This window comes from Siphateles boraxobius, unplaced genomic scaffold (genome assembly GCF_051911475.1).
Source record: "Siphateles boraxobius isolate OS27281-9 unplaced genomic scaffold, OSU_SipBor_1 130, whole genome shotgun sequence".
Classification (NCBI taxonomy): domain Eukaryota; kingdom Metazoa; phylum Chordata; class Actinopteri; order Cypriniformes; family Leuciscidae; genus Siphateles; species Siphateles boraxobius.
The window spans coordinates 6,070,001-6,097,500 of NW_027508734.1; the positions used below are offsets into that span (position 1 = coordinate 6,070,001).

General features: G+C 37.2%; 3 protein-coding genes across 4 annotated transcripts in view; all 3 read right to left on the bottom strand.

Annotated features, from left to right (window-relative positions):
• vax2 (ventral anterior homeobox 2) overlaps positions 1-4,119 on the bottom strand; it is a 29,614-nt gene extending 25,495 nt beyond the window's left edge. Inside the window, exon 1 of the mRNA XM_077227602.1 lies at positions 3,102-4,119. Coding sequence (XP_077083717.1) covers positions 3,102-3,351 — 250 coding nt within the window. The 5' untranslated portion in view covers positions 3,352-4,119. The remainder of the gene's footprint in view (positions 1-3,101) is intronic.
• Positions 1-27,500, bottom strand: part of shtn2 (shootin 2) — a 95,513-nt gene that overhangs the window by 66,439 nt on the left and 1,574 nt on the right. The gene's annotated exons all lie outside the window — the stretch shown is intronic.
• Positions 8,613-27,500, bottom strand: part of adisspb (adipose secreted signaling protein b) — a 21,232-nt gene continuing 2,344 nt past the window's right edge. For both annotated transcript variants that reach the window (XM_077227627.1, XM_077227628.1), the window contains 5 exons: positions 25,933-26,031; positions 17,097-17,230; positions 14,638-14,776; positions 11,655-11,777; positions 8,613-10,283 (listed from right to left, as the gene is read on the bottom strand). In XM_077227627.1, coding sequence (XP_077083742.1) covers positions 10,183-10,283; positions 11,655-11,777; positions 14,638-14,776; positions 17,097-17,230; positions 25,933-25,951 — 516 coding nt within the window. In that variant the 5' untranslated portion in view covers positions 25,952-26,031 and the 3' untranslated portion in view covers positions 8,613-10,182. The remainder of the gene's footprint in view (positions 10,284-11,654; positions 11,778-14,637; positions 14,777-17,096; positions 17,231-25,932; positions 26,032-27,500) is intronic.

Consider the following 27,500-nt stretch of genomic DNA (forward strand, 5'->3'; position numbering starts at 1 on the left):
TATATTGTGACACGTTTTTAAAAAACGATATGGAAATAAGTGTAGATTTATTTTCATGACAGCACATATTAAACAGACTATGAACTTAGTTCAATATTTTATAAAGGGTTGTATTCCTTGTTTAACTGGTTAGTGCCATCTTATAGAAAAGTAGTTTAATCCAGATTCGATTGTTTTACCAATATGCAGTTTCTAGCAAACTCATGCGTTTCCAAAGGAGCTGCTAAAGTCCAGTATCTTGATGATTTTGCCTTTCTGCTGAGGTTATAGTTTGAATTGGCATCATGTAGCCTACATTTGTGGACATTTGAGTTGGTCTATCAAATCATTAAAAAATAAATAAAATAAAACATTTATTTTAGTATTAATCCAAGCAGACCAGTGCAGCTTAATGAGAATTATATTAGTTGGCAATCACTGTTTTATCAACATGAAACATAATTATCAACACAGCGATACAACATTTTATTGATATCAGGACTGACATGCCACAGCAGAAATCATGATGTCAAATAATAATGTATTAAAGTAAATGTCTGTGTTATAGTATACTATGGCAATATGTTCATATGCTCAACGCATGATGCAATATATGTCCCATCAAAAGCATTATGCCTTGTATAATATATGGGAAGACATAACCGAATCAACATTTTTGTATTTATCATCATATCTTTGTCCATCTATACAATTAATTTCTATGTCACTTTCAAATTAAACATCCAAGTTGTGTTGAGTCTGTGTGCATGAGATACAGCATTAAACCCAGGAAGATTATTATCCTCAGGTAACTGAATTATACAGAACTTTTCGAGGTAACCCCGTTTATTCCATATTTTTTAACATATCGGCCTAGTAAAGAAATTATTAAAAGATGTTAAACACATTTTATCTCTCATCTTATCATTGATTTGAAGAAATTGAATGTTCCAACTGAGAGACTTATTTTGAAATCATTAGACCTAGAAAACATCTATTATAGCCTAAAATAAAACAGCACCAAGACTTTCCTAAAACTGCAGTATTTTGGGATATACAGTAGACCTTTAGAGGGAAAATAAATCATACATTGCAACGAGTCATATCTGTCAGGGTGGGAGTACAATAAGATACTTACATCTCTTAGCTTTTCAGAACTTTAAAATTTGTCATTATTAAATTATATTATTATAATGGATTCAATCAGCTCTATTTTCTAAAATGATGTAGTGAAGTATTAATATTTAGCCTGACATTCATAGCTCCGCCTATCTGGATGTCTGCCTGGCAACCACGCTCACTATAGGCCCTATAGGATCACACTTTGATGAACTGTAATATCACAATAAGATGAATGGTATTTGTTGATAAAGAGCAGTGAGATGTCAATGGAGAAAGCGTCTGTAAATCGCGTTTTCCTCCCGGTTTAATATCAGCGCGAGCCCGTCGAGCATGACGACACAGACGAGCTGACCTTTCGGTGACCCTGGTTCTCACGAGGACTCCGGCGCATTCAGTAGCCGCTTTAAAAACAAATAGTGACACCGGGGATTGTGTTGGGATAGTGGACTTCCAGAGCCGCTGAGACACTATTGCAGGACTGTCAATTTCACTAAGCATTTAGTGTCCATCTGAATCAAAAGTCTTGGTATTTAAGAGCATTTAATCATTTAATTTCCCTGCTGACCTATGCATTACGATCACATAAAATTATAAGCCACAAATAGGCCTATGGCTAAAATATATAATATATAAAATATATAAATGCCCTGAATAGACTAATTTTAAAAGCATTTCTATAGATTTACAAAACCAATTAAAAGTCGTTACAGCTGCACAATTCAGATGAAGGTTAAATATTTAGAGCATTGATGTGCATGTATAATTAAAGGTTTATTAGTGCCGTTTTTATTTTCATAATTGAACCACACGCTGCTCGTCTTGTTTTTGAAAGTGAAATGGGAACACGAAAAAATGCATAAAGGTTCATTGTAGAATTATTTCTGGTGATATTGTTCTATATATTAACGCTCACAAGGTATAAGCCATTAAACATTCCCTGTTAGTTTATGTTTTTTTTTTTTTTTAGCATCGACATATTTCATACATTTTTGCTCTAACTGTTATTCATTTTTCTCAATTTAATAATAGAAAGATTTTATGTGTGTGAATAAAGTGCTCTTCCAAATAAATACTGTGTGGATTGTGTTAATAAAATTCCATTTAAAAAATGGACCACATATTGAGATATTTTGTGTGAATTTAGAACGGCTGGTATTTGCATTTTGTTGTTAATGTTATTTTAGCTTATTTGTTTTATCTCTATACACTCATGTTTGGTTTATCAGTAGTTTGTATGACGTTAAATACATTATCTCTTTCATAAATTTCAAGCAGACACACCTCTCGAAAACAATAATTTAAACAGCCTATTTAATATATTTAAAATATATATATAATAGGCTATTTATATCACATATCTATGATGTTTTTCAGATAAACTCACTGCATAAAACTGTATCATGTTTTAAATATTTGTTCAATTTCAGATATTGATGTAGGCTCTATTATTTCATTTAATAGGCGTCCTTTTGATATTTTGTTGTGGCCTATTGGCAGTTTATTTTGTGTATCAATTTTTGTATTAATGTGTGACATTAATTGTAAATCGTAAACGAATCTCAGATAATTTTGGTGTATATTTAATGCTAATAATCTTACAGATAAAGGTTCTTTATTGGCATCTATGGCTCAATGAAGAACCTTTAACATCCATGGAATCTTTCCATTCCACAAAAGATTCTTTACAGTGGAAAACTATTCTCTTGATTTTTAGAATGTTCTTCACACTAGGAAAAAAAACGGTTCTTTTATGGAATCTCTTTTATGGAATCTCTTTTATGGAATCTCTTTTATGGAACCTTTTATTTTTAACAGTGTATGCTTCGAGAACTAAGTAAAATCCAAAAACAATCAATTTTTTTGTGTAAATTTAAGCTGATTTTGTTTAAGACATTAGTCAAATGTTTTATTTATTTATTCTGTACTAAATAACGCCTATTCAAAACCAAACAGGAAATGATGTAGTCCCACATATTTACAGTAAATATTCGCTCCCTCACCTCTGACCAGAATCCTTCGACAGTAGTCCGGATCGACTCCTAAAAGTTTATCGTGTCCATCCTCGCTGGATGAGGTCGGTGTGGACGCCGAGGTCCCCGGTGTGTCGGTAGAGTTCTGCACAGGTGACCGGTTCCCCACTTCCGTCCGGCTCTTAGAGTCTCTCCCGCGCTCACGGCACAATGCATTGGATCCACAGTGGTTTCGGTCCTCGGCGATTCCATCGCCCATACTCGTGGCTTGATCAAACATCTAATAATTGAACTGTTTTATGTGTCCACTTACTTTTATTGGGCTATTTTCAGCTTAAATAAATAGTCTGCGTAAATTCTTTCCTGGCAGAAATGGGGAGATTAAATTATTTCCAAAACAACATCAAATTAGAATCCAGCGACGGAACCGAGTTTCTGTCCAAGTGTTTTCGCATGTTCCGGCATCGGGCGTCCATGCAGGAGGAGATGTGTAAAGAAGGGAAGGAAGGTGGAGGTGGAGGGGGCCCTGTGGGCATGTGGAAGGACCCTCCCCAGCTATAGGATCGCGCTCAACCCAAAATACATTGTGCATATATGCGCTGGGCTTCAAGGTCTGTGACCGAGGCACTGGGAGGCGCTTCACTGCTTAACCACGTTGAAGTAATTCCACACAACAAACATGGACCCGAGCAGCGCAAACTTTCCCTTTCCCCCCGTGCATGACTTATATAGTCAATTTACTCGATGACTACGCTGGGTGTTTTTTTTTTCTTTCTTTTTTTTCGTATATGCTCTGGGCTCCACAGAAGCTCTGGAGGAAGAGCCAGCGGATTTCAGGATTTCTTCGGGAGGAGGGAGGCGCTCATTTTTAAGTCAGGAATATCCTGTAATAAACGACAAAATGCAAGTAAATATTATCGGTGTATTCTCAACCCAATCCGTTTGCTATAGCCGTCACGTTAACATGTAATTCCAGAGTACATGTAGGCTATATGTTTTTTTGTTTTTGTTTTTACTTTGGCTGACAGCAGTGACGTCACTTCCGGACTGTAATCCATCAATTGATTGATAAACAGAGACGAGTAAGAGCACGAGGTGTTTTCAACGCCCGTTAGCTTCAGCGAAATGTGAATGAAACTATCCCCGTTGTCTTTAGACTTTATGTTAGCCTACTCGGTAAGTAGAATAAAATTTTGTTTTTTTTTATGCACAGTTGCTTGTAATCGCGTTTAATTATTTTGCGCTTGCTGAATAACGGACAAGGCAAATGTGTTCGAGTGCGTCATGACTATAAAGTAAGCGCCTAAAAATACGGCACGATTATTTAATTAGGCTAAGTCTTTTTTTTTCTAAATCATCAAGGAGAGGAACACGCCGAGGGACGTAGGCTAATATTTATTTTGCAGAGATAAATGAATGAATAAACTATTAAGTAACCTAAACTTAAACACTTTCAAATTGGACAAAATATATCCTAGAAAAAAAACAAGAGCATTTTTTTGCGCATTGACACTAATGTTTTAGCTAATTTTTTATTTTTAATATTGACAAATGCACAGCTGACTTCCTCACAACGTTTGTGCATTGGAGAATGTGCCTCTACAAGTGTTATAATTGAGAGAAGGGCCGGTTTGTACGTAAAAGGGTGATTTATCAGCGATGCCATAAGAACCATTTTAGTTCCCCAAAGAACCATTCAGTGAACAGTTCTTCAAAGAACCATTTTCTCTTAGTGTGAAGAACATAAAGAGCATTTCGTATAATGGAAAGGTTCCATTTACGTTAAAGGTAATTTATGGAACCATGTGCCAACAAAGAACATTTATTTTAAGAGTGTAAGATGGAATATACATTATGCGCGTTATGGTGCAAGTCTGAACGAGGGGTTTATTTGTGTTTACCTCACGGTACACGAACCGCAGGTGTTCATCTCATCATTAAACCGTTGCCATAATACACACAAAAACAAAATTAGAATCTTTTATCTGAGTGCGCAATCCCATTACGGAGGCAGCAATGACATAATTGCAGTTTTGCCACTTTCAGCAGTGTTTATCACTCAGTGCCGAAATGGCTCATTATTGAATTCAGCTGCTCAGCACAGATTAAACAGTGAACGTGATGAATGGAGCTGTCACTTACTTCCTCAAACCAACAGTACAGTCAAGAGAGGTTTAATTGCCCCCACTGCTCTCTGGCCCCACAGTCTCACACACTGGCCCTTTAATTCCTCCAACACACTGATGTTGCAAAACAGCCAAATACACAGACAGACCTTCCCGTTTTGGTTTTACCTGACTAAACCAAGAACATGCTCCAAAAAGGTCACACACACACACACACACACACACACACACACAGGCGCTACACTATAAAAAAATATTTTCATGATTTATTACAACTTTTTATTTTTTGTCAAATCAACTTTAATGCTTAATGTTGTTCAGAAAACACAATATTTTAAGTTTCTATTTATTAAACCAATCTCCATTGTAAAAAAAAAATGTAAATATTTTTAATTTCAGTGAGCTCAAAATTTTAAGGCAACAAGGTAACTTACTTTTTTAAATTAAACCAAAAATATTTTTTACACACACACAAACACACAACCCACCACCACCACACAGGCCTATAATTTTTTTGTAATAGCCAACAAAAGCATTAAACCACATTTTAAGTATTTTCACATATTTTAACCAAAAGTCGTTCTTAAGATGATATTGCTTAAAAATGTTATTTTAATCAGAAATGTACTTTTAAGTGTGACAACTAACCCCGGTCTCTCCGTTCTGCAGGATATTCACATGTTTGATCGGGTTACAATATGATTGAAGTCTTAAATGAGATTTAATCTGACTCAGTCAACCATGCCAATATATATGAATAATAACCCTTAATAATTCCTTAGTTAGACCGCAACTTAAGGGTCAAAGCAAGACGCAGGTTATATTTGCTTAGTTCATAATTCTGATGGACTGGTGAGGAAAACTGTGGACCAAACCTAACATAGATATTATTAAACTGCCAGCGTGTTGTTCATTTCCTTAATAGTTTATAATAAAATTATAGAACCTAAAAGATAATTTAAGAAAATATGATCTTCCAAGGTGAACAACTAAAAACGTCTAAATTACAACAACATATGCAATAGAAAACCATTGAAACACGGAAGCTGCTGCAAACTCCAAATAATTCGGCTTCTTGAGAAACACAAACAGACTCAGTATGAAAAACAGAAATAAATGTATTTGATCGAAATAAAACGTAAACATGGGCCATATTAATACAGTCATTTACAAAACTGTTTGTATTGTAAATTAGATCGATGATAAATTTTACCGAAAAAGGGGTTTGAGTGTGTGAGGAAAATTTATTATTTTCACAAACATATTTAAGTGTCACTTGAGTTTATTTTTGGCTTTAATGACCAATACTAGTTTGACATTTATTAGTGCCATTTATTAATACTTGTGTGATTGTACATCAATCAAAGTTAAAGGGATAGTTCACCCAAAAAATGGAAATTCTGTAATCATTTACTCACCATCAAGTTGTTCCAAACCTGTATGAATTTCTTTAGCAATTCTTATAGAATTTTTTGTCGGTACCAGTTGACGGTACAACCATTGACTTGCATAGTATCCTTTTCCACCCATAATATGGAAGTCAGTGGGGTCCATCAACTGTTTGGTAACAAACATCCTTTTAAATTTCTTCTTTTGTGTTGATCAGAACAAAGAAATTCATGGGTTTGGAACAACAATTTTTTTGGGCGAACTATCCCTTTAAGTCAGATTTGCGTTTCAATAATGATAACCAAAGCAATATTGCAAAGGCGCTGGCAGCTCAAACAGCTGTAGACTGGTGCACTATCACGAGGAAGCTGCCACATCTTCATAAAACTAAGATTATAAGAGTTCATTTGGCTTTAAGCAGAGTTTTCTGCTTCAGTCCATCAGTGTTAGATATCACTGAGACGCACAAAGGTATGTGACACTCCAGACATAGAGACAATAGCCGACTGTTTCCCTGAGGGGAGAGATCTTCCGAATGCCTGACAAATCTTGACGTGCTGATTCGGTCTCGAGATAAAATACGAATCTCTCTTTGTCATTGGACAGGTGAAAATGAGATGTTAGGGTGTCAGATTTGGACAATAATTTACTTAATTTTTCTTTCTGCAAGTTTTTGCACGCAGATTTTTAAAGTAGCCTAAATGTCTACGGAGCCTCCAAGGGGACATGGTGTTGGGAAAAAATATAATGAGTCAATGCTTTTGCATTCTCTCGCAAATGTTTTGCGTTCCCTTGAGAAACTTTGCGTTCTTTAGGCGTGAACGCAAGTTTCTCGGGGGAACGCAAATAGTTTGCAAGCGAACGCAAAACATTTGCAAGAGAAAGCAAAAGCATTGGCAAATAACCTTTCCTATCCTCTCTTATTTCTTTTCTTCACCATGTCCCTTTAGGGGTTCGATAAATTTCACATGTATACAATCTAAGTTGAGTAAAGTAAAAAAATACAAAAGTAACTTTAACTTGGCCAGATTACGCTACTTTGCAATACTTTTTCAAGTACATTTTACTCAAACAAAATAACTTTAAATTATACCATGCTTTTAAAGTCGATGCTTTACTAGAACATCTAAGTAAATAAAACAGTAGATATTGTGAGTAGACAATCTATTACATAATAGAAGTAATATCAACCTGAACACACAGACCTCAAATAACGGTAAGATCCGTCGGATCATTTTTGAGGATGAATGTGTCATTTTGAGTATAAAATGAACAGATGTTACAAAACAGCAAGTTACTAAACCTAAAACAATGGTAAAGATAAAACAGTATAAACACAGCTGGGAAGCAGAGAAAAATGCACCCTTACTAATTTTTCACGCCTAGTGCATGATGGGAACACCAGTATCAGAAAGTTGAGTAGGTCTTACTTAATTTTACGATGATATTTACGCGTTGATTTGTATAGGTTTAGATTGAATAATAGGCTACTAATATATAATTTACTTTGTTTTTTTTTAAATTCTTGCATTATCCAGGTAGAAATTTGCTGTAGTATTTGCGTCACCACATAATCATTGTTAAATTTTTTTTTTAAAAATAATACCTTCCGCGGCTCTAGAAATGCAATAGGCTAATCTTATTTAAATTAATCTGATTGGCTAATAATTTAGTTTTGATTACGTGAATAATGGATGTTTGCACTCTAAAAGTAGCAACCCACATCTTATGAAATGATGATTATATTTAGCCTACTTTATTTATTATTTCGCACGCAGCCTAGGCTATATTAGCCTATGGAAATATATAATACTACATTACAGAATGAATTGAAAATAAGACTGAAATGAAGTTAAAGCTCTTTCAGAAATAATGGTTTAAGATTTAATGAACACTCACCTTTCAGCTTTTTATCACATTGAAAACAAAAGGTCTTTCTCATCAAACCTGTTCTCACGAGACAATGAGCTTATTTAGTTTTCGGCATGGATGTCTTTCACTTATCTGGAAAATACATAGACATTGGTGCATTTGTATATTCATTATTTATTTGATTATCAAGCATGATCAAACGCAGTGTTTCATGTTTTTTTTGTACATTTATCAATTACCAATACAACACCAAAAGTTCGACCCTAAACTGTGAATAGACCCATTAGTTAGAGTACACTGACCACTAGTGGCTGTTCAATGCAATGATTCACTAACTATTACACCACACTAATTCTTATAAAAGCATTTCATGTCAAAAAGTCAAATTTATTTGAGAGTAAAAAAAGAATAACAGTAAGATACAGAAAAAAAGCTCTCAAAAGTGAAGTGTCAACCGTATTATTTGCTCTGGGAGAAATCTTTTTTCTGTAAAGACTTTTTTAGGTGGTTGAATGCCGTCTGAAAAGAAGCATTCAATTTACAGAGATCCGTAATTCCGTAAATGCAGTTCAATGGACATACAGTAGGCTAGCTTCAACGGACATGGTGAAGGGGAAAATATGATATGGGATAAAACAATATTTGTCAATGCTTTTGCGTTCTCTCACAAATGTTTGCGTTACTCTTGAGAACTTTAAATTCGCTAGCAAAGAACAAAAACGTTTTGCGCGCGAAAGCTTCTCGGTTTAACGCAAAAGATTTTAAAAGAGGGAACAAAAAACATTAAGAGTAAGAACATGGTGAAGGAAAAAAATTGAGATGGAGGAAAAATTATTTGTCAAATGTTTTGCGTTCACCCGAGAAATTTGCGCTTGCTCGCAAAGAGCTCAAAAGGTTTTCTGAGCGAACTGAAAGTTTTGCGAGGAAATGCAAAAGCATTGACGTTATATTTCTTTCCATCTCATAAGTTTTCTCCCACCTCAATGACCCTTTAGGGGCTCCGTACGACAGAACACAAAAGCAGTGACTTGATTTAATTACTCAATTCATATTTGCAGGGGCTCCATACAATACTACGCTGCAAACATTCAGTGTTTAATGGCTCACATGCGAGCATCAGTCAAATAAACTAAGAATGTTTATGATTTCAGGCACTTCGGCTCTATAAAACAGACCAATGTTACACATAAAAAGATTTATGAACAGCCCTTAAAGTGATAATCTTATTAAAATATATCAGGGCAAACATGGATCCAAAATGAAATTTGATCCGAGTAAATAATTACCAAATCAATTTCAGTACATGAATCAAAACATTCACACGTTTAAGCCACAATGCGATAAAGTTCATGTAAGTTTGATGTTGTGGTCAGCAGCGCCCCCTACTGGTACAAACAAGAGGCTGATTCACAGTGAGCACAAGCATCACCCTAGATTGAGTTTAAAATCACACATTCGAACAAGAAAGTGCAGTAACACAGACATAAAAGCATATTATATTTGTTTTATCTAAAAGAACCATTCAGACATAATACTGAAATTCAGAGCAAAACACACTATTTGATTGTTTTTTTCCCCCTCCAAACCTGAAAAACGACAAACGACAGAGAGCTAAGACAGATCATTCCTGCATTCCATTGTAACAGTATAAAGAAGCCAGTGACCACAGTGTGTTTTCAAACGCAGTATGCGGCACTGAGAGGGAAGCGTGTGTGTTCAGGCGTTTAGTCGAAGCCTTGCCAGTCGCTTTGCTCAGAGTCGTACTCGAGTTCTGCTCCTACACACCGCACGCCTTCCAGCAGCATCGGGGTCCCGTGGAGACGGTCTGACGAGGAAGAGACTCACTTTAGTGAACGTTATCAAGTCAACAGCATCGCCTGCACACAACACAGGCTGTTTTCACTTTTAAAATGCTGCCATCAGTACAAGTTATGCTCATTATGCCGCAAATGCTCGCAATTGTTTATTACCACAAAAGTCATTTTGACTTTTCAACCTTTGCTTTAAAAATTGCAAAAATCTGGAGATTAATCACTTACATTGGAAATGAATGGGGCCTATTTTTGTCAAAAGTAAGATGCTCATTTAAGTAAACAATGATTTTATTGAGGGAAAATCACTTAGTAACCGTTTCGGTCTAAAGTATCAATTATACAACCCCAAAAAGTCTAAAACGATGACAAAAATGATGAATCCTGACAAAAATGCATCAGTTTTCACAAAAAATATGAAGTAGGACAACTGTTTTAAACGATGATAATCAGAAATGTTTCATGAGCAACAAATCATCATATTGGAGTGATTTCTGAAGGATCATGTGACACTGAAGACTGGAGGAATGATGCTGAAAATACAGCCTTGATCACAGGAATAAATTACACTTTAAAATATATTACAATAGAAAACAGTTATTTGAGATTGTAATAATATTTCACAAAATTACTGCTTTTACTGTATTTTGGTTCAAATAAATGCTTTCTTGGTGAAAAGAGACTTTAAAACACTTTAAAAACCTTACAAACAGTATAATATGCACATTTTAACTGAAGAATAATGTAAATACTTAACATTCATGCTTTAATCCCTTCAAAAAAAACTTGTTTGCTTCCATTTTAAGGTTTTTGCTTAAATTATTAAGCAAATTGAAACAAGTTGAAATTTTGTGCTGATGAACATTATGCCACACATTTTCTTAAGGGATAGTACACCAAAAAAAATGTAAAAAAATCTGTCATTCCTCCCCCCCCCCTAATGTTATTCCAAAACTATATGAGATTCTTTGTCCTGTAAACAGAAGATATTTTGAAGATTGTTGGTAATTAAACAGTTGATGGCAGACATTGACTTCCGTAAGAGGAAGAAAGTACTTTGGGTGCCGTCAAGTGTCTGGTTACAACATTCTTCAAAATATCTTCTTTTGTGTTCAACAGAAGAAAGAAACTTGGAACAAATTGAGGGTGAGAAAATTATAGAATTTAATCTTTCCGTGGTGAACTATTCCTTTAACCTGTATTGCTCCTGGAATATTCCTTTAATCAATTTTTCCACCAGAACGCCAGTAGAGGGCAGCAAAGAACCTCACATCTCCTTCATTCAGGGTGTCATTTAACAATGTGCCTTAAAAAGTGTCCCAAAATATCACAACAACCATGACTCTGTTATTAGCCAGTTTGGCTGTTAAAGATGTGTCACTTACCCATGACACGGGCGTGAACTTTGACCTTCACACACACGTCCTCTTTGCTCTCACTAAGAATCTGCACCTCCTCACACATCACTCCCTCCTGATGGGCCATATATTCACACGTCACCCTCAGACCTCCAGAACACAGACACAGAGGAACATCATTTATACGGGTTCATCTCCACACATTGTACATGAATGATGTAAAACGATTTTTATCTCACAGACAAAAAGTGTGTTTAGCTCTGGTGACGAATCACACTCATGAGTTCAGCTGGACGAGTGTGTATCCATTAATGGGCACATGTCCTGCCTGATGTTTATTTAGCATTTCCTGGAATCATGCGCACACAATCTATCATCCCAATGGAAAATGCCTAAAGCTGATATGAGCTGTCATTTCAGTGGCAAACAAGTAGCCACGCGTCCAAACTAACACGATTGGCTGAGAGAGAAGTTGACATGTTTGGACTCTTACAGAATCAAAACACTTTAATAAGTCTAAGTTAAAGTATAAATGTTTTAGTGGTCGTTCACAAATTTATCATTTGTTTGTCTATGTAAACATGCGTTATTTGGTGATGCCCAAGAGCACTGCTAGTCTTCCTGGGGTCCACACAACACTTACGGTAAATATATATATATTTTTAAAATACACACAACATTAAAAATAGTGTCAATGACGAATCAGAGTCCAACAACAATAAGTTTAGCATATGTCATAAAGCAGAGTCGTGTTAAAAGAAATCCAACTACTTCCACTGTCCTGCGTCTCGAGTTCTTAAACACACATTAAACTGCAATATTAGAACGTATTAACCACTGAATATGACACACTTAACTTTTAAATTCACCAAATGTTGTGCATATTTGCCTAAAAGAGCATCGAGTAGCCCATAAAGGCTTTATTCTAATACCTGCAAGTACATTTTTAAAAACATGGTTTTTATTTCATCAGCAGATCAACAGCACTCAAAGCGTTGAAAGACTTGCAAGAACACAAATACACGCTGAAGAATCTTTTGTGATCATACTTTCGTCATACAGCACTTGCTCATTCGTTCACAATAAATAAACTCTTCGAAATAACAGGTTGCAACCGGTTCTGAGAGCCTTTCACTGGAATATCCTGTATGGCTCTCGTGAGATTTTATTCTTAAGGGGACGTAAATCTCGACCATAGTTTATTTGCGGGGGAGAGTCTAGACGCACTTAAAATGCTTTCATAAAACACACTTCTTTATGTGTATTAATTAAAAACAAAAAAGTCATAACAATAACATACCAATTAACAACAACATAATATAAATATACTATTTACTATCCAATCTTTTTTCTTCCAAAACTAAACAAATAAAAATATCCATCCAACCAATCATTCAACCATTCATCCAACCATCCATCCATCCTTCCATCCTCTATCCATCCTTCCATCCTCTATCCATCCATCCAACCAACCATTCATCTAACCTCTAATGCAATGATATGCATTTTTAAGTGTGTCCAAATCCTTTAGGAGCCTTTTGAATGTTATGATGGATTATTAGATGGATGGATAGAGGATGGATGGATAGATGGAGGATGGATGGTTGGATAGAGGATGGAACGATGGATGGTTAGAGCGATAGATGGTTGGATAGAGGATGGATGGATGGATGGATGGTTAGAGCGATAGATGGTTGGATAGAGGATGGATGGATGGATGGATAGAGGATGGATGGTTGGATAGAGGATGGATGGATGAATGGTTAGAGCGATGGATGGTTGGATAGAGGATGGATGGATGGTTGGATAGAGGATGGATGGAGGATGGATGGTTAGAGCGATAGATGGTTGGATAGAGGATGGATGGATGGATGGTTAGAGCGATGGATGGTTGGATAGAGGATGGATGGATGGTTAGAGCGATGGATGGTTGGATAGAGGATGGATGGAGGATGGATGGTTAGAGCGATGGATGGTTGGATAGAGGATGGATGGATGGATGGTTAGAGCGATGGATGGTTGGATAGAGGATGGATGGAGAATGGATGGTTAGAGCGATAGATGGTTGGATAGAGGATGGATGGAGGATGGATGGTTAGAGCGATGGATGGTTGGATAGAGGATGGATGGAGGATGGATGGTTAGAGCGATGGATGGTTGGATAGAGGATGGATGGATGGATGGTTAGAGCGATGGATGGTTGGATGGAGGATGGATGGTTAGAGCGATAGATGGTTGGATAGAGGATGGATGGAGGATGGATGGTTAGAGCGATGGATGGTTGGATAGAGGATGGATGGAGAATGGATGGTTAGAGCGATAGATGGTTGGATAGAGGATGGATGGATGGATGGTTAGAGCGATAGATGGTTGGATAGAGGATGGATGGATGGATGGATGGTTAGAGCGATGGATGGTTGGATAGAGGATGGATGGTCAGAGCGATGGATGGTTGGATAGAGGATGGATGGATGGATGGTTAGAGCGATAGATGGTTGGATAGAGGATGGATGGATGGATGGATGGTTAGAGCGATGGATGGTTGGATAGAGGATGGATGGAGGATGGATGGTTAGAGCGATAGATGGTTGGATAGAGGATGGATGGATGGATGGATGGTTAGAGCGATGGATGGTTGGATAGAGGATGGATGGTCAGAGCGATGGATGGATGGAGGTTGGATGAATGGTTGGATGGGTGGATAAAGCCGTGAGGGAACTGTAGGGCTAAAGTGTTGAGTTATGAAAAGCTAATAATTAATATAAAAACATAATGATTAATGAAATAATAAAAATGTCAAATAAAAATAAAATTGAAAACAATTGTTTACCAGCATGTCATGAGACCATTCGAAATATTAACTAGTATTAATAAGTATTTTAGGTCAAAGGGTTCACAAAAAAAAGTTTGAGAATCCCTTCAATAAGCCACCAAACACAAGAACTAAATCGATTTTCTTTTCTTCATCAGCATGTTCAGCTGTGCTGGGTCAGAGAGCGACGGGACGTACCATCTGAGGACGCGGTTATATTAGTGATCCGCAGGTGTGGATTGGGGACGGGGGCTGGACACACATCTTTCCCGAGCTCTGGCACCTCAGGCAGTGTGAACACGATCTCATATCGGTGCTGCGCTTTCAGGAAGCCCACCTGAGGAGATCGAGAGAAGCTGAGAGGTTATGATTGGCTGTCATCAGGTCTATGATGATATGAGTCAAACTGCTACTTTTGATGAAGATCATGGTTTACTGTTATAACTAAATAATAATAAGTTCACCAATAACGTTAATTAAATCTTAGCTGACTGGTCGAAACATCGTATGAATCATAGTTTACTTATTATTAACGAATTCACGAATCATAGTTGATTGCTTCATTGATGATAACATCATAGTTTGCTGATATTATTAATAAAATGAATCTGCCTTGACCGATCAATGATGAAAATATAGTGAACACGTTTTGATGAATTTAGAGCCAAATTATATTTTATAACGTCATAGTTGACCAATTTCGGAATTAAATGAATTTTAGGTGCAGAAGACATTAAAGAATATATAATATATAATAGATCCGATGATGTAACTGGATGAAACGGCAAAAATATGCTGTCAGATTAAATGTTCATTACTTGTTGAAGATCTTATTAACCAAGGAAGGAAAATGGGATAATAATTTGAGGGTTAAAAACTAATGAGCACTGTTGGAAAAGAGTGACAGAACTCATGCCAGGAAACCTTCAAACTGCATCTGGGTCTCAGTGAAAGATGACAGAATCACATGACGTCTAATCGGACCAGAGTCCTCATCAAAACAGAGACAGTCCAGGTGTGATATACTGCTGTCTCCATGGCAACACAGGGCAGTAACGGGGCAGTTAGACGGAGGAAGCGAGAGCATGTGCGATGAAAAGAGTCACAGAATATGACACCCACTGTGGGGTGAATGTTACGAGAGCAAGTATGTCTATCTTGTCTCAGATATTTGCGAGTAGGAGGAATGAAAAGACTCTGTGCATTCAAATATATTCAAAAACTCACTGTTCTCACAACAACAAGCAACTTGTGTACAGTGAAGAGTCAAAACAAAACAGACCTCATTTACTATTATAAAACACATTCATCCATTTAACACCCATCCAACAATCCATATTTATCCATCTATCAATCTATCCATCGAACCATCTACCAATCTATCCATCCATCCATCTATCTATCTAATCATCCATCCATCCAACTAATCATCCATCCATCCAACTAATCATCCATCCATCCATCCAACTAATCATCCATCCATCCAACTAATCATCCATCCATCCAACTAATCATCCATCCATCCATCCAACTAATCATCCATCCATCCAACTAATCATCCATCCATCCATCCAACTAATCATCCATCCATCCAACTAATAATCCATCCATCCAACTAATCATCTATCCAACCAACTAATAATCCATCCATCCAACTAATAATCCATCCATCCAACTAATAATCCATCCATCCAACTAATAATCCATCCATCCAACTAATCATCCATCCATCCAACTAATCATCCATCCATCCAACTAATCATCCATCCATCCAACTAATCATCCATCCATCCAACTAATCATCCATCCATCCAACTAATCATCCATCCATCCAACTAATCATCCATCCATCCAACTGATAATCCATCCAACTAATCATCCATCCAACTAATCATCCATCCATCCAACTAATCATCCATCCATCCAACTAATAATCCATCCATCCAACTAATCATCCATCCATCCAACTAATCATCCATCCATCCAACTAATCATCCATCCATCCAACTAATAATCCATCCATCCAACTAATAATCCATCCATCCAACTAATCATCCATCCATCCAACTAATAATCCATCCATCCAACTAATAATCCATCCATCCAACTAATAATCCATCCATCTAACTAATCATCCATCCATGTAACTAATCATCCATCCATAAATAAATTAATTAATTCAATTAAAATTAAATAATCATCCATCCATCCATCCATCCATCGAACTAATCATCCAAACATCCATCCAACATCCATCTAACTAAAACAAAAACCACTACAAAAATAATAATAATGCAAATCGCTTGACAGCAATCCATTAGACCAAAAAGTTACGGAACAACTAATCAGAGATAAACAGTCTCATCACAGCCGTGGCCGAGCGGTTGTGCACATGCTCTGACATTGGTGGTGCTCGTATGCAAACAATCTGGCGAGTCATTTCCTGATCCCGTTCGCTCTCTTCAAACTCCAGATACAGCTCCTGGCATGAGTTCTGTCAATGCTTTCACATAATAAGGCATAACAACAAAGAAGCTGAAGATTTGATGTGAGCTGAGAACTAAACTCAGCGTTATTCCTGTAATATGAACTCATATACTGGACTAAAGACCATCAAATAAGCCTATTGAATAACCTCAGCAATACAACTCGCTCACCTTAACCAGGAAGTTCCCGGTTGATTCGGGTATCACCATGACGACGGAGTCGTGCAGTTTCTCGTCAAAATGCACATGCGAGTGAGCGGCGGCCGGTTCCTCAGCGAAGCGAACACCCCCCGTCTTAGACGACGCTGCAGAAGAACAAAAGCAGAGCACTTACAGCTGCGCTAATTACACACTGCCCACAGACTTACACATCCAGATCGTGAGGCGCTGAATGAAAAATGCTCAACAAGAAGCTTTCAGTGACAATTATTCAAATCGACTTTGCCATTTGACACCCGAAAACCCTGAAAGACCTTCTGTCTAATATCAGAGATCTTTTCATTTCTTTAATCAAAGAAAGTTACAGCAGAATGGGCCTATATTCAATTTAAAATGTAATTTACATTTAGAAGTTTTTCTGCCAAAATTCACAAGCTATATTTACAAAGACTAATGCCTATTAAATAACTTCATTTCTTAAATTAAAGAAAGTTACAGCAGAGTGGGCCTATATTCAATTTAAAGTGTTTTAAATCAGTTTAAAAAACGTGGATGTTTTTAATTCAAGCTTTGGATCAAACAAGCACCTAAAAATGGAATTAAAAATGATGCAGACAACAGGAAATGACATTATGACACGTATTGTGCCAAACAAAACGGTCTTTATTTTTATTTTTCAAGTTTGTCTCTCAGTCTCAGGATTTATTAGGGATTGAAAACTGGTTTTAGGTTCGCTCTGTGTTTTTAGGGGATGTTTATGTCTAAGATGTGTTCATGCATTCAAAAACGGCTAGATGGAGCGCAACGAAATGAAAAAAGAAAGCAGGAGTTAATTAAATTAAAAAGATGCATCTTTTCTGAGAGGGTTTTACTGTGCAAGCTGTCTAACACCTTCAGCACACTCAATGTGGCAATTACAGCACCAGCACTAAAAATATCAAAACTAAAAAAAGAGAAAGAAAACCCCTAGCAAATTTCTTCCTGGCTCTCCTCTTTTCTCCTCTGATTTAATAAAGCGGGCAGTCAGGCCTTCAGGGGTGTGTTTCTCACACACAGACCAAACTAGGTCTTGGACGAAAGTGCAAGATCAATGCTAATTCTTCTTTTAAAATCTATTTGTGTTGCAGGATTAGAGTAAAACTGCTTTAGAGAAACCACATTCAAGTACAGTAGTTACATTATTGTAGTAAATTCACTTCCATTCAAAAGTTGGTATGTTTTTAAATTAAGTAGTCTCTATAAGCTGTATTTATTTGATAAAAACAGTGTTTTCTATTTTAATATATTTTAACATGCAATTCATTTTTGTGATTCAAAGATGAATTTTCAGTGTCACGTGATCCTTCAGAAATCATTATAATATGCCGATTAGCTTCGATTTCGAATTATTAACAATATTTAATGTTGTTTTTTGTGCTGCATTTTGTGGGAACCTTTTTCCTTGAAGATTTTTGATGAATAGAAAGTTAAAAAGAACAGCCTTTAATTGAAATAAAAGTCTTTAATAACATTATAAATGTGTTTACTGTCATTTTCGGTCAGTTTAATGCATCTTTTTCAATCTTATACTAACCCTAAACTTTTGAACGGTATCCAAATGCTCACATCTGGACCAACAGAGCACAAAGCCCACCGTAATAAACATCAGCTTTGGGGATTTGCCCTTCCTTTTCTCTCTAAAATCCTCCATGTCTGTTCAAAGCCTCTGCCAAAAAAAAAAAAAAAAAAATGCTTTTATTGTAATTTGGCGATAAGACATTGCAATTAATTTCCTTTTTTTGAGTGTGAAGATTTTTATTTTAAATCAAAATTAAATGATCAAGTAACTAGATTAAAAAGATACCTAGAGATTTTTACATTTTCTGAAAGTGCATGCTGATTTCTCATGCTAACCGTGTCAATTTTAGGGTGTTTGCCAGGGCGTTTCTATGTGGTTGCTAGAGTCTTCTGCCGGTTTCTTACATTTACATTCATGCATTTAGTAGACACTTTTCTAAAGCAAATCAAATTGCATTCTAGTTACAAATTTGATCAGTTCATGCATTCCTTGCGAATCGACCCATGACTTTAATGCCTTTCTGCACTGTTTGAGCTCCAGCTTTCTTACTTGTCAAAGTCAAAAGAGCCCACTTCCAAGATATTCTAGTTTCTGGATAGGATTCAATAAATAATGCAAAAAGCCACATGATTTAAAGTGCCCCTATTAGGCTTTCTTGGATATTGCCTTCAATGTAATGTGTAAATAGCTGTTTGTCAATGTAAAAGGTCTGTTTCAAAGATTAAAGAGCAGGATCAATGGAGTTATTGTCTCCTAAAAAACAAACAAAAAAACTGATTTTGAACTGCATGAAACGAGTCGAAATTAATTCCAGTCTCAATTCCTGAATGAACCTAAGTAGGTTTGTAACAAATTTGCAAAATGCCAGTCTATGGTGTTCATTGGCTGTCTGTGAACAGCGTCTACTTTGAACCTCAAACACTGTAGTTCTAGCTGAGACTGAAAGAGTTTGGTTTGTGTTGTTCATGTCGAGAAGACGCTGTTTTCAGCGCTGTGTGAATCCACTGTGATGTGACTTGTGCTGGAATTGATCTGGAAAAACCAACGCCATCATGATTAGTATCACTGTGTATCAAGTGCTGAGAAAGATCCAGGGCTGAAATTCAGATATGGTAATGGCCGTTTAGTTTCAGACATGCACTATAAGCGGTAGACCAATCACAACAGACTAGGCCATTTGACCAGCAATAATAGTGGCAATATTACAGACATTAGTTATAAAGTATTCAAATAAGTGTCTTATCACACATGGCAATCGCACAATAAATACCATGCTGTTAAAATGGAGTGGGCTATAATGTAGCGTCGGCGCTGGGGACTCATCTCATGAAGTGAGCGGACATTGACAGACATACTGCTGATTACATCAGGGACTCTTTGGATCCCTGCGCTACCAATAAAAATAAATGACATTTTAGATTCAGAGGAAGTTTAGTGAGATGAACAAGAGTAATAAAAACAACAAGATGGTGTTTGCCAAGATATTCACATTCACACTCAAACTAGCTTCAATAAACATGTGTTACATTTTATCCAAAGTAACTTGAGATTGAAGAGCATCACAAACAATGTGTCATAAGAGCACAATGCCAAGTTTAGAGTATGAGAACGATTATCACACAAACTGGAGCAGAAGTGAAATGCAGAAAAGAGAAGAAAGAGCAATTTTAAGAGAACTATATTTGAGTAGGAGTATATTTTACAAATATAAAAATGATATGAATCTACAGGGCCAGTGTTGACCCTGTTTGCCTGTATGTCATGTGGCACAGAGGTAAAATTACACAATGTAATTTAATCTTGGGACAGGAGGACATTTGTGGTATGAGTGATCACGTAATTGGCCTCATTACAGAGGTTATGGGACTCCAACCATTCGCCCAATGTAGAGACTATAAACAGTCTCACACATGACTAACAGACGTGCCAACAAGTGTCTCATGGTCTAGAAGAACACAGAGAATATATATTACACAGCATTAAAATACTGTCCTGGAACGGAGATGGGAAATCCAAAAACCCAAGGTCTGACCCAAGAACCTCAGACACGGGATGGGTTCGGTATTAGTTGCCTTGGGTTTTGGGTAATTTAAAATAAAGTTATGCTTTTTCCAAATGCACCCCAAAGAAACTAATTCTTTTCAACTATGTCGAGCATTTAACAACATTTTATTATTTAAAACAATTGTAAGGAACTAACTGAGTAATTAAATAACGTGTCTGGGTTAGACAGGTCAATTTCACTCAATAAGGAATTATTAATTAATTTATAGGGATAAACGGCTCGCAAATGACTCGTCCAGCGTTCATTTGAATGGGCCGTAATTATCAGCTCTAAAACGGATATAAATATCCAAACTATAGTGAAACACTGTTTATTAGCAAGGTAACTTAGATCAGCAGTTTAAGACATTAAATCTGTAAGCACATAACACAAGACAATTATCTTTAAAATATAAACAAGTATAAAACTAATATCTAACACAAACAGATGCACACACACACATTCATACGAGTTGCAGAAAGAAATAGAGTGAGGAAAGAATGAGTTTTAAGAGTGAGATGATGAATTCCCAAGTTTCTATATACACTTATAAGACATGACCTGAACGAACCATCAATCATTAATTTAACCCTTCTATCGTTTCTTAGGCGGGGTTATTAAATGTTATATCAAAGCACCAGTTCAGCTAAGAGTCTGGAGGCTACTTGCTTGTCGTTGCGTTCCTTTGGGATTCTTTTTGTCGGGGTAAAAGGGTGTTTCCCGGGTTCGTTGACTGGTTGGTGGTCTCGTAACTGAATAGATGTCTCTGGGCAGCCAATCACGTGGTGTGCTGGCGATGGGTGAAAAGTCTTTGAAGTTGAAAGCGGGCTTTGCAGTCAAATCATTTAAACGAAACTTTGCAGCAAAACTTAACTTAGAACCGAGACTCTCAATGGAAAAGAAAAGAAAACTAAGAAAGAGAAAGAAAAGTGAAACGAGAGTAGATGGCTTGGATGAAGCTGTTAACCCATGTTCTTCTGATCTTGGTTTGGGTTCTTTTGTCTGCTGGTCTACATGGTTACTCGTCTGTCCGGTTCGTCATGGCTTCTCCATGTCTTCTGTAAATCTGCTCTAGCGAACAAATTCACAAACCAAACCTCAACCCAACTTAAAAATATCTAGTACCAAAAGAAAAACTCTACTGGCTTTTCGGGTCCTAAGATTTTAAACTCAATGGTTTGTCCAACCTCTTAGATGAGTTCTGACCAATAAGGCACCGTCTTTGTTTAGGAGGTGGTATTCTCTTCACCTCTCATCGTAAATCATGCGTTATCTGTGGTCTCCTTACTCTTCAGCTCTAGCAGAGAGTTCGGAGGGAACATTTTAGATATTATTCCTATTATAAGAACACAAAACATTTTACACAGATTTCACTCAAGCCATCTTATGAATTAAGAACATATGATCGTACTGATAGGAAACAAGACACACTTTCATTCAAACATCTAATAGTTATAACAATTAAATGACTTGTATGTGATCTAAGCATAATAGACGCATACAGAGGCTGTAGATACAATATAGGATTATGTAGTTGAACAATGTTTGATTAGAAGTCCGTCAATAATTGTTTTGGGATGATTTTATGTAATTTTAAAGTCTCAGTCTCTGTGGTTTTAAGAGATTTCATCCGGGGTCACTCAGAGGAGGAGGTCTGTTTTCAATCCTCTGTCTTGGGATCAAACAACCTCTGCCATTGTCTTGGTGGGTTCTGAGCTGTGCCATCTCTGAACCAATCAGTCTTTACCAAACTATCTAACGTTGACCAGTTCTTCCTCTATGTAGGCTCATCTCTTTGAAGCTTGCAGGGCCATAAAGTCGTTCTGTAGACTAGCTGGAGCCGGGATCTTTACGGTTCTGGAATGTTGAGTTTTGTGTGGAATTATGGAACGAATCACCTGGAACATCCATATGTTTGGTTCGCCCTCAATTCCTACACAATTCTATGACATTCTATCATCTCACTTTTACTAAGTTTTCTCTGAACCTGGACTTCTGCATTTTGAATCAGTTGCTCTACATTTTTGCCTCCCGTTTCAACGAGCACCGTCAGCATGGATTAAAATAAGCTTTAATCATCTTATGACCAGGTACATAACATTACGGCAAAAGTGATAGGACGTAATGAGGTTACAATGATGCGATCGACAGCACTTCAGCGCACACCTGCGTGTTCGTTTCAAGTGCATTTTCGAGAAACGGACGTAGAAAAGGGACAATAATTTGTAAAAGGGCTGCAAAATTAATCGCAATTAAAATGAAATCACGCTTAAAATTATTTGGCTTATTGCGATTATGAAATCACAAAGGCTGTGATTATTTTTTATGTGCAGCTTGTCAGTAACGTAAGGCTCTGTGATCAGTCGTAAACGCTACTTTATAGCTGTATCGTCTCGGGATTTTCCATGTTAAAATCTTTTATTTATGCATGTCGGGTTCGGGTACGAAGTGATTTGAGTCGGTTTCAGATTTTAGGACCCAAGAAGACCTCAACCCCACACAAGTAGGGCAAGAGGAATTAATATCCATGACTTTCAAGGCCCAAATGTCTGATAAATGCCTGAAAAGGTGGATTGGACTAAATCATATTTGTTCTTGAGTATAAATGATCTAAAAGCAATTCCGTTCTTCTGATTGAAAGCAGAAATGCTGCTGTCTGGCAGGGACCAGACATCGACAGACTCTCTATCAAGCGAATGCTCAGTGGTGCTGTATAGAGGTTTAGATTATGAACCTCATCTAAAACTTCCCACCGTAGCCATGGCAACAACGAGAAATCTGGCCCTTGAGGAACAGGACATTTCCAAAAAGCTGTTCTGGGGTCTGTTTTGTGCTTTAATACACAACGACACAGCCTCGAGCAGTCTGGGATTGGAAGATGCTTTGTGAACGTTGCACAGCTGCCTGAGCTGAAGAAACCGTAGATGTTCTGGTGCAACAATACACAGCATGACAACAGACCCTCTGCCTTCATCCAAAATGAAACTTTATCGCATTCATACACTAAAACAAAATGTAGGCCATCTTTGTGCCTCCAGGATGGATTGATTACCACAATAAGTGGTGGAAAGACAGCAGCCAGACATTATCTTTTGGGAGTTTTTTCCGACGACTCTGAAAGGCTTCTCAGACAGACGTGAAAACAGACACAAGCTCTTGCACATTTCCTGATAATAAGAAACAGCCCACATGTTTAGCAACTGCTGAGTCACCACCAACTGAGCAAGAATTCATTATTGCTCTCGCTTTATTAAAATCTCTGAAGCCTCATTCCTGAGAATGAAAAGCCAGCAGGTTGTCAAAACTCATGATAAGCAGATTTACATTTTTGAAAGGCAGGTTAAAGTCAGTGTGGTGGGAATCACATTCAACTTCCTAAATTTGCTTCCTAAAAAGCATTTTTAAAAATTGTCGTATTCAAAAGTTTGAGTTTGTAATGTTTTTGAAAGAAGTCTCTTATCCTCACCAAAGCTGTATTATTTCATCCAAAATTGAATATTGTGAATATTGTGTTTTCTATTTGAATATATTTAAAAATAGGGCTGGACGATTTTGGCTAAAATCATAATCGCGATTAATCGAACAAGTTACCTCGATTACGATTATTGAACGATTATTTAAAATAAATTATTTCTCATGTGTCACTGGCAAGGCTTATACTGTAAATATTCACGGTTATTTTTTTTAATGAAAGAATGCATAATCCTATCTTTGTGATTCTAAAATAAGGAAACACACAGATAGCTTTTAATGCTTACTTATTAAATATTTCAAACAATTGAATCAAACAAAGCACACAATGCTTGAAATAAAAACGTCTTATAAAAAAGCAATTAAGTTTTAATGTAAAAAGAAAGTTTCCTAAAAATGTAGAAAATAGTTATTTTTGTAAACAAAATAAATTATTGTAAATATTGCCATCTTAAAAGTAAAATATAACTTGTATAAAACTAAAAAAACTAATACTTTTCACATTGTGTAGCATTTGTAAATGCTTGTGTTATCGAAACCTGCTTTGTGGAGTGGAAGCACTTGTTGCTGGGCGTTTGTCAGTCTCTCTCTGTTTTCGCGTGTTTTTTTGGTACAAGCGGCCCCTGTTGCTGAGTTGACTCAGTGTTTGAGTTCCCTTTCACACAGAGATTGCGGAAAATACACGGATGAAGTGGCCCGGGATTTGACCCGGGTTCGTTTGACTTTGGTTCATTCACACTGCCAGTGATTTTCCGGAATCAACAGAGTGCGTTCACACAGACACACACAACCCGCAAAGACACGTGACATGTCCCAGCGGCGTCTATAGTTTGCTTATGAGCTGCGATTTCTCTCGAGAAACCACGCTTGTGCATTTTTTTTTCTCTGATTCGATCATAAACTAGCGCATTACGAACCGTTTCACGCTGGCGAACGATCCCGGCTTAGCGCCATCATTAGCCTACGACACGGCATTGATTATGGCTTTTGTTCACACAGCGCGCGTTCCGGGACTGAACACGGCAATGTTACTATGTCCCCAACCTGGCATCAATCCCTGGCCGTGTTTGCGTTCACACAGAAGGTGTTTGTTCTGGCAATTTCCCGGGATCAAAGCGCTGTGTGAAAGGGGCTCATGTTGCTTCAATGTCGCAGACTGGACGGGGCGGAGTTACGTGACTACACACGCGGTAATATGTTTTAAGGGGAAAGTACATTAACACACAGAGGGCGGAAATATTAATAGGATTAAAAAACCGAAATAACCGACATGGTAAAAATTACGTCGGTTATAGGCTCTGAATTTCGGTTTCGATTATTTTTCGATTAATCATCCAGCCCTATTTAAAAATGTAATGTATTCCTGTGATGATGATTTTGCGCTCGAGAAACTGATTTAAAAAACATTCAGGGTTCTTTGATGAATAGAAAGTTCGACAGAACATAATTTTTTTTAAATACAAATCTTTTCTAACATTAGAAATGTCTTTACTGTCACAATTTAATACATCCTTGCTGAATAAAACCGAAACAAAAAGAGAAAATGCATATAACTGACGCACCACTAATAATTAATGATAGCGTTCATTTATATATTCAGCAGTAGTACGGTGTATATATAGCATGTGATAAATGACAGAGGAAGTGAGTTTCTTTACCCCCCAAAAAAAGAAAAAGTTCACATTTGATTTATGGCCAATTTGACCATTTAAATGCAAAGCAGCTGCAAAAATTGAAAAACTTTAGTTGTGAGTGTGGAAAAGAAAGATACATACCTTTCTTAGCAGTGGCCATTCTTTCATCAATCTGGATCAAACGCAGGATTAGCTTCTGTTACGACCTCATCGTAGATATCATCTGGCCTCAAAACAACCCTGAGAGAGACAGAAGCAGAGCGACAAAAAGGAAATCAATAAACAGAAGCTGACAGAGCAAGAAACACAGAGATGATATAGAAAAAAAACGATTGTGTATAGATGGATTTTTTAAAACCAAGAGAGGGGGAATTTCATACTCTTAACACAGTTGAGAGGCTTGCATTGCTTTTGTTAAATCTGCCGCATGTTTCCATGAACTGTGAACTCAGCCGGCTGTACGGACCATAATGCAACAGGACAGACACACCATAGACTAGTGAATTATAAAGAAAAAAACACTAAGAAAGAGAGCTGGATTAAAACATCACTGAGTTGTTCTGATTCTTATGCCTGCTACACTACAATTTTGGGTCATCCCAGATGAAGATGGATCCTGAACGGTGGATCTACGTCGTACGGTGAGAGAGGTTCAAAGACGGCCGTCGTCACAGTCTTGAGACCAAAGATAGCCTGAGATAATTTCCTGTCAATTTACCACGATCATCTCTGTGTGTGTTTGCTGCTACGACACTCGTGTACTGACTAGCCAATAAAAATGCAACATGAAATGGTGTATTGATCAACTATTTACCTCAAACTCCATTTGCAAGATTGGCCTGGCATTTTCCTGAGCCATGATCACACCATATTCTCCTCTTTCGTTCACCGCACATAAAAAACACATTTGACAAAGTGCGATTCATCATGCTCTGTTTGTTCACCACTAGCTCATGCTGATGACGTTTTATTCTATATCTATTCTATTATTAACTATATCGTGGCCTACATCATCATAAAGTCTACATATATGTGGTATTATGACATTATTAGATCCATGACGTACAGTGTGATTTGTATTGATCTTTGATTCCCAAAAACACACCGTCTGTAGCAGGCATTATGCCGGGTTGAGCCTGATTTTGGCATGATCCGTTTGACGTAGGACGTAAAAATACGAGAAAATACGCGTCCTGACGCCCATTGTCGTTTACGAATCCCCACGACACCCTACATCAAACGGATCATGCCAAAATCAGGAAGTCTGAACAGAGCATTAGAGAGATTCGTGTTTCACAGACTTTACATTTTTAATCCCGTCCGAATCTGCCAAGCGTGTTTTTCTCACACAACCACTGTAAAAATTGTTATGCTTGCTTGATGCCTTCCAACTTCCAGATGCTGTTTGAACAGTCAGCGTTTTTTAAGTTTTAGTCTTTGTCTTTCAATTACTCCACCCTTATTCCTCTGGGTGATGAATGTGAATCTTTATCGGATCTCATCTTTCTGCAACTCGTTAGAAAACAGCTGTGATTGGAATGAAAGAATACGGAGGGACTTTCTGAGAAAGAGAGAGAGAGAGAGAGAGAGAGACAGAGACAGAGACAGAGAGAGAGAGAGAGAGAGAGAGAGAGAGAGAGAGAGACAGAGAGACAGAGAGAGAGAGAGACAGAGACAGAGACAGAGAGAGACAGAGAGAGAGAGAGAGA